The sequence below is a fragment of the Semicossyphus pulcher genome, unplaced genomic scaffold (assembly GCF_022749685.1).
Source record: "Semicossyphus pulcher isolate SPU_LCO1_2020_fin unplaced genomic scaffold, fSemPul1.0.p SCAF_14, whole genome shotgun sequence".
NCBI classification, from domain to species: domain Eukaryota; kingdom Metazoa; phylum Chordata; class Actinopteri; order Labriformes; family Labridae; genus Semicossyphus; species Semicossyphus pulcher.
In genome coordinates this window covers 8,464,378-8,476,872 of record NW_027211648.1, presented here as the reverse complement: position 1 = coordinate 8,476,872, position 12,495 = coordinate 8,464,378, and the positions used below count along the sequence as shown (strand labels likewise).

Genomic DNA, 12,495 nt, shown 5'->3' with positions numbered 1-12,495 from the left:
ACTGCACCTCATGTTACTAGTACTGTAGTTAGTCTGTCTGTATTGTTGTATTCATATTATTGTGCTTTGTTGCACTGCTTGAATCAATGATTGCGCAAGGTACTGTAGACTAGCTAGCTAGTCATTTATGCTAACATAGCTCCCCATTCATTTAAGGTTTTAATTATCCAAATGTAACAATATAACTTGTGACAACACATTGATTACAGTCCTAAGAGGTATGACTGTTGGTAGTTGTAATTGAGTTTGTTCAAATATGCTGAATTGTAATTTTATAGCTATAAATTTCTTATAGTATACAACGCTCTGTTGTATGTTTATTGGGCTTCTGATAGCCTATTGATTGTGAAAGAAAATAGTGAGTGGAAGTTTGTTGTTGAGAAAGACGATTATTATTTTCTTTGATCGAAGCCCATCTTCTACTGTCAATAACCTTCATGCTGTGTGTGTTTGTTTGTTTCTAGAACATGGCAGAAAAAAGAAAAAGGAAAGACATCAGAGCACTTCGCAGTCAACCAAAACGCAAGGTATGAACCACAATAGCCTAATATCTCAGAGACTGGTTGATAATGTTCATAAAAAAGACTGAAATGTAAATGTTTCTTAATCATGTCAGGCAACAGATGGCACACGGACAGAAGAGCTGGGGTCAGATGGGCAGGAAGAGAATGGCAGTGACGGGAAGTCTCAGGTAAGTTAATTGAGTTTTTGTCATTATGAAATGGTCTCTCTCTCTTTTAGACTTGTAAAACAGAGACACAATGCCATGGATACTCCCACTCTCAACTGAAACTGGTGACTGAACCAAGATTTGTTCAAGGCAATGGTATTGCTGTTGTGATTGATTGTGTAACTTGGGTACCGGTAGTTACGAGTGGGTCACTAGGGATGCACCGATACCAATACCAGTATCGGGTATTGGGTGGTATCGGAGCTTAAGTACTTGTACTCATACTCGTAAAACTAGGACGAGTACAGCATCCGAATACCACTTCACGGCTTGACGTTATATTATTAAGTACTCATATCGGTACTCGGTATCAGCAATTACCCAAATGTAAGTACTTGTACTTGGTATTGATCAAAAACATTGCATAAGTATTAAAGGTTTCAGAAAACCCTTCAGTTAACTACCTATCAATTATCAAGTAGTATTAATTATGGTTCCTCATTATAGCTACGTTTAACATATTACTATAAAGGCCATGTGGTGCAGCACTTCTTTTGATGTCCCCCTCAGGAATTGCTCTTGAGAAAATTTCATCTAATTGTCCCCCCCAAACTTGATTTCAGATTGTGATGGAGTCGGATGAAGAGAGCGAAATGTTCTCCGAGGATTCAGAAGCAGAGGCGATGTTTCTGGAGGAAGGAGACAGTACGGATGAGTAAGTAATTTATTGTATATGTAGAGATAAATAAGCTTTAGTTTGAGTTATGAATACACAATTTAAAGATTGCCGTTCCCCGTTTTTTTCCCAGTACCGCTTTTTGCACTGCCAGTTCAAGGCGGAATTATTACGCCTCGGTTACTAAGTAGAACGCACAGAGGCGTAATGGTGGGGAGAAGTTGTTTCGCCTCTGAGCCGGAATCGGAGGTAGTATCAGAGGCGAAACGACGTCTGTGTTAACTGTAGGGCCTGCAGGGCAGAACATCCGTCCTGGGAGTATACAGGCCTGTAGTTAAGGCTGTCCATTTGTGATCCGATCACGAAAACCACATGCTAATACCAGGTGTGTTAAGGGCCTCACTCGCCTTTTTTACGCTGTGGTTCCACCTCAGAGCCGTAACAAAGCTCTGCCGTCATGCAGCCTTTGACATTTTACATTGGCCCAAGCAACACCGGCGTAAAGCTGCCCCAGTGTGTGTTTTTACATAGTGTTCCGGCGTTGGGAAACGTGCACGAGGTGTAAACAAACGAAGCGTGTGCGTCAAATACACACACACTGCGCTGCTACGCCCTGCCGCCTCCACTGTTTACAGATGCCGTTTCACCTATGTTACGCCTCTGTCACTACCCTTATCCTGACTCAGAGGCAGAACGATTTCGCCCCACCATTCAGCCCCCGTGCTTTTTACATAGAAGACTGAACGTAACAGAGGCGTAATAATCCCGCCTTGAACTGGCAGCGTAAAAAGGGCTAATGTGTGAAATGCTGACATGAAAAAGTAGAATACAGAGAAGATGAAAAAGGTTTTGTCTCGTTCTCTAAATAACTTATTTCTCTATTTTCACATTACAGGGAATGTTATTCAGATTTTGATTGGGACCCAGACAGCAAGGAGCCACAAGTGGATGATAGTAGCTCATCAGAGGAGGAGCCCCTTCCCCCAACTCCCAAAAGAGGTTCTGTCAGCAGGAGCCCCAGGGGCAAAGGACGAGGGAGAATCAGACGCAGTAGCAGCAGTCAATCTTTGAGTTCAAACAGCACATCTGAAGAGAGATGGAACGACGTGGCTGTTCCTGACATAACACCACCACAGCCCACCTTCAGACCCGCCCGCACAGCTGGACCCCAGCTCTTACTCACTGAAACCTACTCAGCCCTGCAGCTGTTCCAGCTTTTCTTCACTAACTCCATCTTACTTAATATTGTTCAGAACACCAATGAGTTTGGCGCCAAATTCCACTCGCCACCCAACACGCCGTGGGTCGATATAACACTACAGGACATGTTTTCATTTATGGCCATGGTCATCTACATGGGTGTCGTGAAGTGCTCTTCACACACAGATTACTGGAGAGGAGGTAATCTGTACAGCTTGCTGTTCCCAAAACGCGTAATGGCTGGGAAGAAATTTCTGAGGATCTGCCAGTCGCTTCACCTCAGCAGCTCAGTGGCGGATGCTGCTAATGAGCAAAAGAGAGGCACAGCAGACTTTGATCGTCTTGGCGAAATAAAGCCACTGTACGACGAGATCAAGGCCGCCTGCAGAACGCACTTTCACCCGAGCCAAGATATATCCATCGACGAGCGCATGGTTGCTTCCAAAGCCCGCATCGGATTTAAGCAGTACATGAAAAATAAACCTGTTCGCTGGGGATATAAACTCTTTGTTCTGGCAGACTCAAACACTGGGTATACGTGGGACTTTTTCATTTATCAGGGAAAGACCCACAGGACCACTGGCAAGGGGCTCAGTTATGAGTCTGTGATGGATCTCATTGATACACGGCTCCTCGGCACCGGCTACAAGCTCTTTGTAGACAATTTCTATACGAGCCCCGCCCTCTTCCGCGACCTCCTCAAGCAGAAGGTCTGGGCGTGTGGAACCATCCGCTCCCACAGAATTGGATTCCCTAAAACCCGAATCAATGCACTGGACTCAAAATCTCCCCGAGGCAGCATACGCTGGATCAGGAAGGACTCCCTCCTCTTTGTCCAGTGGCGAGACACGAGGGACGTCAGCCTGTGTTCCGCCCTCCACACGGCCCATTCAGATGCGACGGTGGAAAGGAGGCTCAAGGGTGAAGATGGCCGCTGGGCACTAAAGACCGTCCAAGTTCCACCAGCAGTGAAAGAATACAACCAGTACGTACTATATATTTAATTATGCCTTATGCCCTTTGAAATGTAGTAATTTGTGTGCTCCTCATATTTATGTTTTGGTATGTGTTTCTCACTGTTGTTTTTCTTCTGTTTTTTCAGGTGCATGGGTGGAGTGGACCTCTCAGATGCCCTGATAGGCTACTACAAAGTCCTCCACAAGACCCAGAATTGGTACAAAACTTTTTTTTATCACTTCATGGACATCGCCATCGTCAACGCCTTCCTCTTCCACAAAGACATAGCCCGACGTAAAGGAGAGACGCCGTTACACCAGAAGTCATTCAGAGAGACGCTCGCCGAGGAGCTGGCAGCGGTTGGGTCTACCTCCAAAGCCAGACCCGCAGCACCTCCTTCCCCACCCGCGCTAGCACACCATAGGCTGGTGCACATCAGCGGGTCCAGCACCACTGGGCGGTTAAAGTGCAGGCATTGTCATGCAAAGACACCAGTAAAGTGCTCGACCTGCGATGTGCCGTTGTGCTTCGTCCCCGCCCGTGACTGTTATAATGAATGGCATGTTGCCAAGGACCTGTAAAAAGTCTCTTTTGTAAATAGGTGTGTAAATGTGTGTGGGTGTAGATATGTAAATAGTTTTCTGTGTGTGGTACTTTTTATATAAACTCCTTTTACATCCATAGCACTTGTTTTGACTCTTTTAAGTTTATTTTCAAAGGGGAGGAAGTGAACTAAAAAGTTGTTTATGCTTTAATAGTTCTGTGTCAGAAGTACTGACAGTGAATCTATGTGGGATATATACCTCTGAGTGTCGTCTTTCATTAGAGCCCTAAACCATGTCCGTCGGTTGAAACATACAAAAGTTATAACCGTTTAATCCTCACTATGTGGCCACGGTTACCATGGGTCCTTTGGAGTCTCCAAATGGTCCCTTTTGGAAAACGCCTGGACGTACCTTTAGAAAAACAGGTGTAAAAACTTCTTTATCTACTTTGGACTGAGACAACTTTTTAAAGGTATAATAAGTAGGATTTTTCCTTGAATTTTGTCAACAACACATTCAAACGGGGCCCCTCCTCCTGAGCTCTTCGTCACCAGAAGCTCACTATCTCGTGTGAGAACACGCCCACCCCGCCAAGCTATCACAGACGGCATCACGGTGACCTTTGCACTAGCATGCTAACCACCGGTTAGCTTGTCCTACCCAGTTTGAGGCAACTAGCTGTCCAACAGAAAGAAGGCCAACTCTCTCTCTTGCCATGTTCGCCGGTCTGAATGGGGCCCAGTTGTTTATTGAACCACTCCCACACTCACCTGTACGCTGTGATTGGCTCAGGGAACCACAACAGCGCTCCTCCAGAAAACATCCTGTGCAAAGCAAAGCAACAGAATAGATGCAGAGGGAAGGGTCTGTACACACACTCACCAACACTTATGTATAGAGGCCCATAAGTGATGATTTATATTATATGTTCAAGTAACAATTTCCATTTATATGTGTCTGTGCGTGGCTGTTGCAACAGTGTTATTTCAATTGTGCTACTCTAACCAAAGGAACATTATAAGCCGATTCACATTAAACTTACGTCCTCCCTGCGGGGGTCATTGTTGCTTGGTTGTTCTCAGCCGCCCTGCTGTTACTAGCTGCAATGCTAACGTCGATGTTAGCCGCCACAGTTGAGCCTTACGAATGCTCGGTAGTTGAAACCATAAAGTCTATGGTTGAACTTTGCAGTTCCCCCTCCCCCGATTCCTTCTCTTCCTGTATACCGCCGACTAATGTACGGGAATGTAACATCATAGCTTTACATACGTCAGGTTAAAGAAGCAAAAGAAATGAACAAAACAGGAGTATACTCCAGTGGCAATGGGAAAAGAGACAGGTCTTCCCGGGTCTGAAAAACCGGCATCACGTGCTAATTTTGTTGGGAAAGGGGTATTTGTGGTAATCGGACACTAGTCGATTGGTTCTGAGATTGCTAGCCAGGCTAAGGTAAATAGAAACAGCCTAAAACCAAAGGACTACTTACTATAACTCTGATCTGGAAAGGTAACATTTGCATGCACGTTTGAAGGTAGATTAAAAAGTATTGAGGAAAATAATCGGACAATTGGTCGCGCAAAGTTTTGTGAAAGATTTTCCTTTTTGTTGCTAAAGCCAAACGTAAGAAAGGAAACTCTGCAATGAAAGTCTACCCTTTAGATGTCTTTTTCTGTCCAATGGCTGTGACCCAAATACAAGGGAAAACAAGACAGTTATAAATCATTTGAGGTCCAGAAATGTTCTTGCTTCAGAGACATTTGATGCACTTGAAGGTACCGCAGGGTTTTTACAGCCTCTCTGAAAGATAACATTGTTACATGCTTGAAATTGTTTGACCTCCGTCGGTGTTTTCCGGCACTGAAGTGAGAACAAGCAAAGTAACATTAAACATACAACTGCTAACGTGGTTATCCAGCCAGGCGACAGATTTGTTTGTAGGGCCTACATGTCACAACAGCTCGTCCTGAGCCCTCTCACAGCCGTGTTGTGTTTGGGTGTGCGTTTCCCATTGATTACCTGGCTGGGAGAGACGAGACAGGAGGGGAAGGGTGGGAGAGTGACTCTGGGAGAGCGTGTGCGGTGGAGGTTTTTCTCAAATCTGGCAGGCTGTGGACAGCTGGACCACCGGTTCGAGTTTCTCCTCACAGCGAGGCTGAAATTTCAACCCCTGAAAATCGAGGGTAATAAACGATTGGGGCTCTCAAAACAACCTCTCCGTGTGGTTTCTTTTCCCGCCCTTTCCTTATTTTTCCTGTCCCAGTTCCTTTCGCCCGGGCCTCAGCCTCGGCTCCGACGGGCTCTGGTATGATAGCAAATGTGATTATGTCAAAATATTTTACTCCAAACATGGTGAAACGGTAAAAAAATCCCTTCACAGAGTTAGTATTATGTCGAATCAGCAGGGCTCACAGCTGTTCTAGCACGGCGGGGTTCACGTGGTTAGGATTATTCCTTGACCGCAGTGGCTGTGTTCTTCCTGATCTGAAGTCGGCCATCAGGACGTGTTTTTCGTTGTTTGAGGAAGTGAGAAGTGCTGATGGGACGGTTCTGTTGCAGCACTGGTGCAACTGAAGTGAGTAACAACAGGATGGAGCAAGGCTCTGCCGTGGCCTCGGACATGGCTGAGGAAGTTGGAACAGGGTGACAGCAAAAATAAAGTCAGTTAAGCTCAACGTGAACACATCAGCAGAGTTTAGTCATCCTCGCTGTGTACTTCCAGCTTATTTTGTATGTTGTGGTTGCCCTGTAGCAACCTAACATACTAAGCTGGTTCTGCTTTCAACAGGCCATAACAAACTATAACTCCTCTGTGATATAAAAGCTGTAAGAGACACGGTATAGAACCCGGGAGGTCAGCGTGTGGCTTTACAGTTTTACTCACCGCTCTGATTCCCGCACCGTCTTAAAGGGCAAGCAGGTGAAATCTTCTTGTTCGCTCAAGTTAGTGCTGACAGTAAAATAATAAGTGAGTTTTTCTAGTCTTCTGACCACTAAAGCGCTTTTACACTGCATGTCACCTTCACATACCGATGGCAAAGGCTACAATGCCAATCTGCACTGGAGTCGTGTTTGTAATCTCTATTAAGTTATCTGAAAACAGGGACCTGGATTTCCAGGAAGGCAAGTGTTCTGTTTGAACTACGCTTGTAGTCCGAGTAGTATTGACCAATCATGTATCAGCAGGCTGCGGTGTATACAGGAATCCCGGCTCCCATCAGCGCCATCTGACGACAATTTAGCTTCTTATTAATCTCTATAAATAGACATCTGCATGCTAACAGCTAACAATCTGTTCTAGATCTAAAATTTAACTTGAGATGAATTCCCTTGACGCTGTGTCACGAAAGCCGGTCAGCCGCGTTGAGATTTCCCGACTTCCTCGAATGCATTACTTTTACTTTACTTTCTACTACTACCCGTTAATAACAAGTAAATCCTTTCTCTTTTTTTAACAATGCAGCACGCGGAAAAGGAAATCTTGACGGGAAGTCGATTATCGCTTACCGCCCGGCACGTTTGCCGGTGTCCCCATCGTCTCAGACTGTAGCCGATGGGATCCGAGATTGACTAAGAAGTAAACATGGATGTAAAAGTGCAGATTTTCAAAAAATGTTGCAAATGATGTGAAAAATCTGGCGTCACTTTTACCCAGCAACAATAAAAAGAAGGCCGGACTTCTCTGGCTATGCACTGGTAGTAAGGGCGAGACTCCAGGAAGTAACAGTGTTTGTTACAGATGAACTTTATAAGAAGTAACATGATAATCAGTGAGCTTCAAAGATGTTAATACACATTTGCTTTGGACCTTGAACTGAAGCTGTTTCCCCAATCTTCCTGTCTTTGTGCTAAGCTACGCTAATCAAAAGTCAGGCTCTCTACTTCACACACTAGCATAAGAGAGCTTTCTATCTTCTAATCAAGCTCCTACAAAGACAGCAGATGAGTGTGTTCCCTAATTGTTTTTTAATCAAAAGACCTGGCATGTTCAATTTGAATCACACTCAGAAGTGTACTTAAACTATTAAACAATGCCTCCAAACTGAGAGCGTACAACCTAAATGACTCTGAACCCGGCTGCTGCAGATCTTAGGTGACTGGTACAAAAGGTTCAGATGAATGAGGCCTGAGCATTCGATCAGTGGAGCCGAGGTTTCACAGCCCAGCTGTCAGAAAGCTGAGCTTACCTCTCTCTCTCCTTACTCAGCAGAGCAGAAAAAAAAACACACACTCTTGTCTCTTCATTTCCTCGCTCTTTCTTTACCCTCCACCTCCTCCCCGCTCCCTCTCCTCTGTGATGAATGGAAGGTATGAATTCTCCGCGGCCTCCCCGGGTTTCTCTCTGAGGCCCTCAGCAGCTGAACAAACAACACGCTCTCAACTTAAAGGCGCAATCAGGACTTTATTTGAACCGTGTACATTTTGGGTGTATTTGTGTATGGCCCTGAAGCGCTCGAGAAGGAACATGGAAAATAGATTTTTGTGGAGCTGTCATAACTCAGAACCTGGATTTCTTTCCCCAACAAACTGCAACTGTAAACAAACCTTTTACGAGCTCAGACTAAGCCGTTGCACGCTCATTTATCAAACCCAGGTAATGAATTTTAATGAATAGAAGCTATCCGCAGCCAACTAAATCATTACATAAACAAAGGCAGTAATGGGGAAAACTGCTCTCAGCTCTGTCTTTAAAACATGTGGGCACAGACGCAGAGAGGTGGTGGGAAGGAAAGGGAGTGTTGTTGGTCAGGTCTGGAGGGGTGGTCCTGGTCAGGACTCAGACCCAGCTGCTGTGGCCTATTTATCCATGCCACAGCAGCAGAGGTTGTGGTGGAGGCCTGGATGAGTTAGCGAGGCAGAGCATGAAACAGAGAGAGGGAGAACGAGCGTGTTTGACAGGGGTGGGGGGGGTGGAAGAGGAGAATGATGAGAATGATGAGAAGCAGATGGAGGGCGTGTTTTTTAGTTTTTTCCTTAAGAGACTATCTGACTGTGACGCAGGTTGAGCCCTCCAGGTGCATTGTGGGTAGCCTGTGTGAATATGTGCCCAGCTTCTTGCGGTTCCAAATTGATCGAGGAGGACTGGCTGCGGTGATGCAGCTGTCTGAAGCGGTGGAAAAGTATTCAGATCATTACCCTGAGCAAAAGTACAAACATCCTACTCAGAGAGAAGTCAATCGTACAATCAGCAGAATTTTCTTGAACTATTAGAGGTGAAAGGACACCTTCTGCAGAAGAACATCCCCTGTTACACTGTTCCCATCATTGTTCATACCAAGAACTGTAATTTGTATATAGCCAACTTAATCGTGGGTGAATTTTGAGGTCTTACCTGAGGTCAAAGTAGCGATTTACTACACCTGTCAAATACATGTCAACAGCAATGTTAGTGGCTAATGCTAAAGGTTGGCTTGCTTCAAATGTCCACAATGAAAATGCTAAAACAATAATGTTAAACAGATGTTCTCCCAAGGTACACAACCAAAACCATGATCTATCCCAAAGTTAACCTAGTACTTTGTTTTCCTAAACCAAACCAAACTGCAACTATTTCACAACGTTGGCCACACTTATTGCTCCTAAATGGTCATATATACTGTTTTGAGGATTTGGAAGTCATTGGCGATCAACCTTGTCTGTCAGTTAGGCGTGAGGACAAAATGTCTTGACAATGACATGACAATGATCAAGACTGTGGTTTAGCGTGTTAGCTAACTAGCTTGCTAGCTAGCACAAAACAGTACAGCTGGTGCTAATAGGCATGTCATTCGCCTGTTTAGCCTCATATGTGACCATTCTGGGACTGGTCATATACTCTATGTTGTTTTGAGTCATTGGCAATCGACCTACTCTTGGGTCGAAGTATGCGGAGGTTTGTTTAGCTTTAGCTTAGCTTTAGCTTAGCTGTTTGTATATAAACAACTTAATCGTGAGTGAATTTTACTCTCAAAAGTAGCGAGTTACAGCACCTGCCAATAAGTCAACAGCAATTTTAGTGGCTAATGCTAAAGGTTGGCTTGCTTCAAATGTCCACAATGAAAATGCTTAAACTATAATGTTTAACAGATGTTCTCCCAAAGTACACAACCAAAACCATGATCTATCCTCAAGCCAACCATATACTTTGTTTTCCTAAACCAAACCAAACTGCAACTATTTTACAACGTTAGCCACGCTTATTGCTCCTAAATGGTCATATATATTGTATATTGTCATTTGCAATTGACTTTGTCTGTCAGTTAAGTGTGAGGACAAAATGTCTTTACCATATTCAAGATTTTAGCTCAGCGTGTTAGCTAACATTTGCTAGCTAGCACAAAATGGTACAGCTAAGGCTAATAAGCATGTAATTCACCGCTTTAGCCTCATATCTGGCCGTTTTGGGACTGTGTTGCTTTGAGAGTCATTGGCATTCAACAAACTTTTGGGTTGAGGTATGCGGTAGTGTTTTGCTTGTGGTATTTGATGTCCAAGTTGTAAGCTAATGCTAATTAGAACAAAACCTTATAGCTCAGGCTAATTGAGGCACCATTAGTTTGGCAGGTATTTGGTCATAAACAATCAAGTATTGGAGATATGAAAATGTTAACATCATAGTGGTGCTTTAGGGAAAGTTGGTGGAACAAAGAAGTCTTGACTCAACCTCTGGGGACCATGAATGTCCCTACAAAAGTGAATGCTAATCCTTTCAATAGTTGTAAAGATATTTCAGTCTGGAACAAAATGGTGGACCGACCAACTGACATTCCAAGAGCTAAACCGCTAGCGAAGCTAAAAAGTACAAGACTTTTCTCTACAATGTGGTAAAGTAGAAGTATAAAGTTGTTTAAAATGGAAATATATAAAACAGTAATTGTTACATTAACTGTAGTTAATGTACTTAGTTACTTTCCAGTGCTTCCAGGCAGAAAGCAGAGGCTGTAGCTGCTCTGCGAGATGATGTGAAATACACAGTAGAGCGCTGGAGGCCTGACAGCTCTTTAACGATCTGCAGGCTGTGTTATTCGACTGGTCTTCACTCCCCCCACCCACCCATCCATCCACCCACCTCTCTGCAGACTGCAGCAGCCAGAACATTCCTCACACATCTGGCCCCCGAGTCTTTCCCAAACGCTCCCTCTCCTACCACTCCGTGCCATAATTACCCACAAGCCCTGTGTTCTCCTTTTCTCTTTTCTTTTTATGATCCTCAGCCCCCTCCTCAACTGGAATCATAAAAGCATGGAGCACACAAACGTCATTTATAGTCATGATTTAGAAGGAAAGAGGGCTTTCTGCTGTCCATTGAAATGTGCCATCCAGAAATATGCTTTTTTTCTCAGCCGCGTGTGTGTGTTTCCAGAACTTATAAAAGCAAGACAAACATAATGAATCAGTTACCCAGTTTGAACCGTAATTTCTTCCTGAGATAGTTGTTTGCCCCTTGAGAGGTTTGTGCTGTTTTCACGCAGCCGGGTAAAGCAGGATTCAATGAGTGGGAGTGGGAACGAGGACAGTTTCCAATGATATACACGTCTTATGGGACCGTGTGTGTTTTCCACTTGTGGAAGGTAAATTGGTGCATTTACTCAAGTGTAATTTTGGGGGGGACGGTGCTTTTACTTAACTGGAATTTTTCCATCCTAGGGTGATAGAGGGGTGAGGCAGAGTAGCATAGTCTGTTGGTTGCTGTGCCGCTTTCTGCTTGTTTAATGACTGTCAGTGAAGTTGGCCGAGCTACTTTGGACGGTGGTACAACCTGCTCTACTTCCGTCTCGTGTCATGGTTCATCAGCTGGCAGGACTGGGTTTGACATTCAACATGGCTGCATGGCCAGTATCCAAAAAAAGTGACTTTGTGGCCACCAAATGTGACATGCAGTTGGCCCCCGCTGTGGAAACAAAGTTTGATCTTCATACTGTAAGCCTCACCAAATCACTGTTAAGGTTTCCACAAACTTTGCCTGCTAGTTGCCTGGTCCGGACCTTTGAGGCCATGTCCACACGGAGACGGAGCCGACTTCGTTTTGAAAAAGTTTTCTGTAAGCACGGCGCCATCTCAGGAAATGTTTGCGTCCCCACGAAACCGCTGAAACGCTGTAATATATACAACCGGCCTGTGGGTGGCGCTGTAACGCAGCCACACAAATACAACAAACCGGAGAAAAAGAAATAGAGCATGCGTATAAGTGTAACAACAAAGAAGAAACACAAGCAGTTGTTGTTGGTGGTGGTGGGTTAGCGCATGCGTGACCTACGGAGGCGGCGCGATTCAAGAAAGATCCGTATAGGCTGCACACACGGAAACGCCAGAGTGGCGCTTAGGGATTAGTGTGAAAAATTAGCGTATACGGGCTCCTGAAACGCCGGTTCCATGTGGACGAAACGACCATACGACAAAAAAATTTGGCGTTTACTCATAAACCTGTCTCCGTGTGGACATGGCCTAAATCCACCAGTTGACTGATGGTG

At 44.6% G+C, this 12,495-nt stretch overlaps 1 protein-coding gene across 1 annotated transcript; it reads left to right on the top strand.

The window, feature by feature from the left end:
• Positions 1-454: 454 nt before the first annotated feature.
• Positions 455-4,148, top strand: LOC138591170 (piggyBac transposable element-derived protein 4-like). Its single transcript, XM_069661692.1, has 5 exons — positions 455-527; positions 617-691; positions 1,294-1,385; positions 2,242-3,531; positions 3,649-4,148. The coding sequence occupies exons 1-5, from the start codon at positions 468-470 to the stop codon at positions 4,082-4,084; spliced, it is 1,953 nt and encodes a 650-aa protein (XP_069517793.1). The 5' UTR covers positions 455-467; the 3' UTR covers positions 4,085-4,148.
• Positions 4,149-12,495: the final 8,347 nt, after the last annotated feature.

Coding starts and splice junctions, on each gene's coding strand:
- LOC138591170 (XM_069661692.1), top strand. CDS start 468: ATGGCAGAAAAAAGAAAAAGGAAAGACATCAGAGCACTTCGCAGTCAA. Junction 528..616: donor GCAGTCAACCAAAACGCAAG/GTATGAACCACA, acceptor TAATCATGTCAG/GCAACAGATGGCACACGGAC. Junction 1,386..2,241: donor GAAGGAGACAGTACGGATGA/GTAAGTAATTTA, acceptor TTCACATTACAG/GGAATGTTATTCAGATTTTG.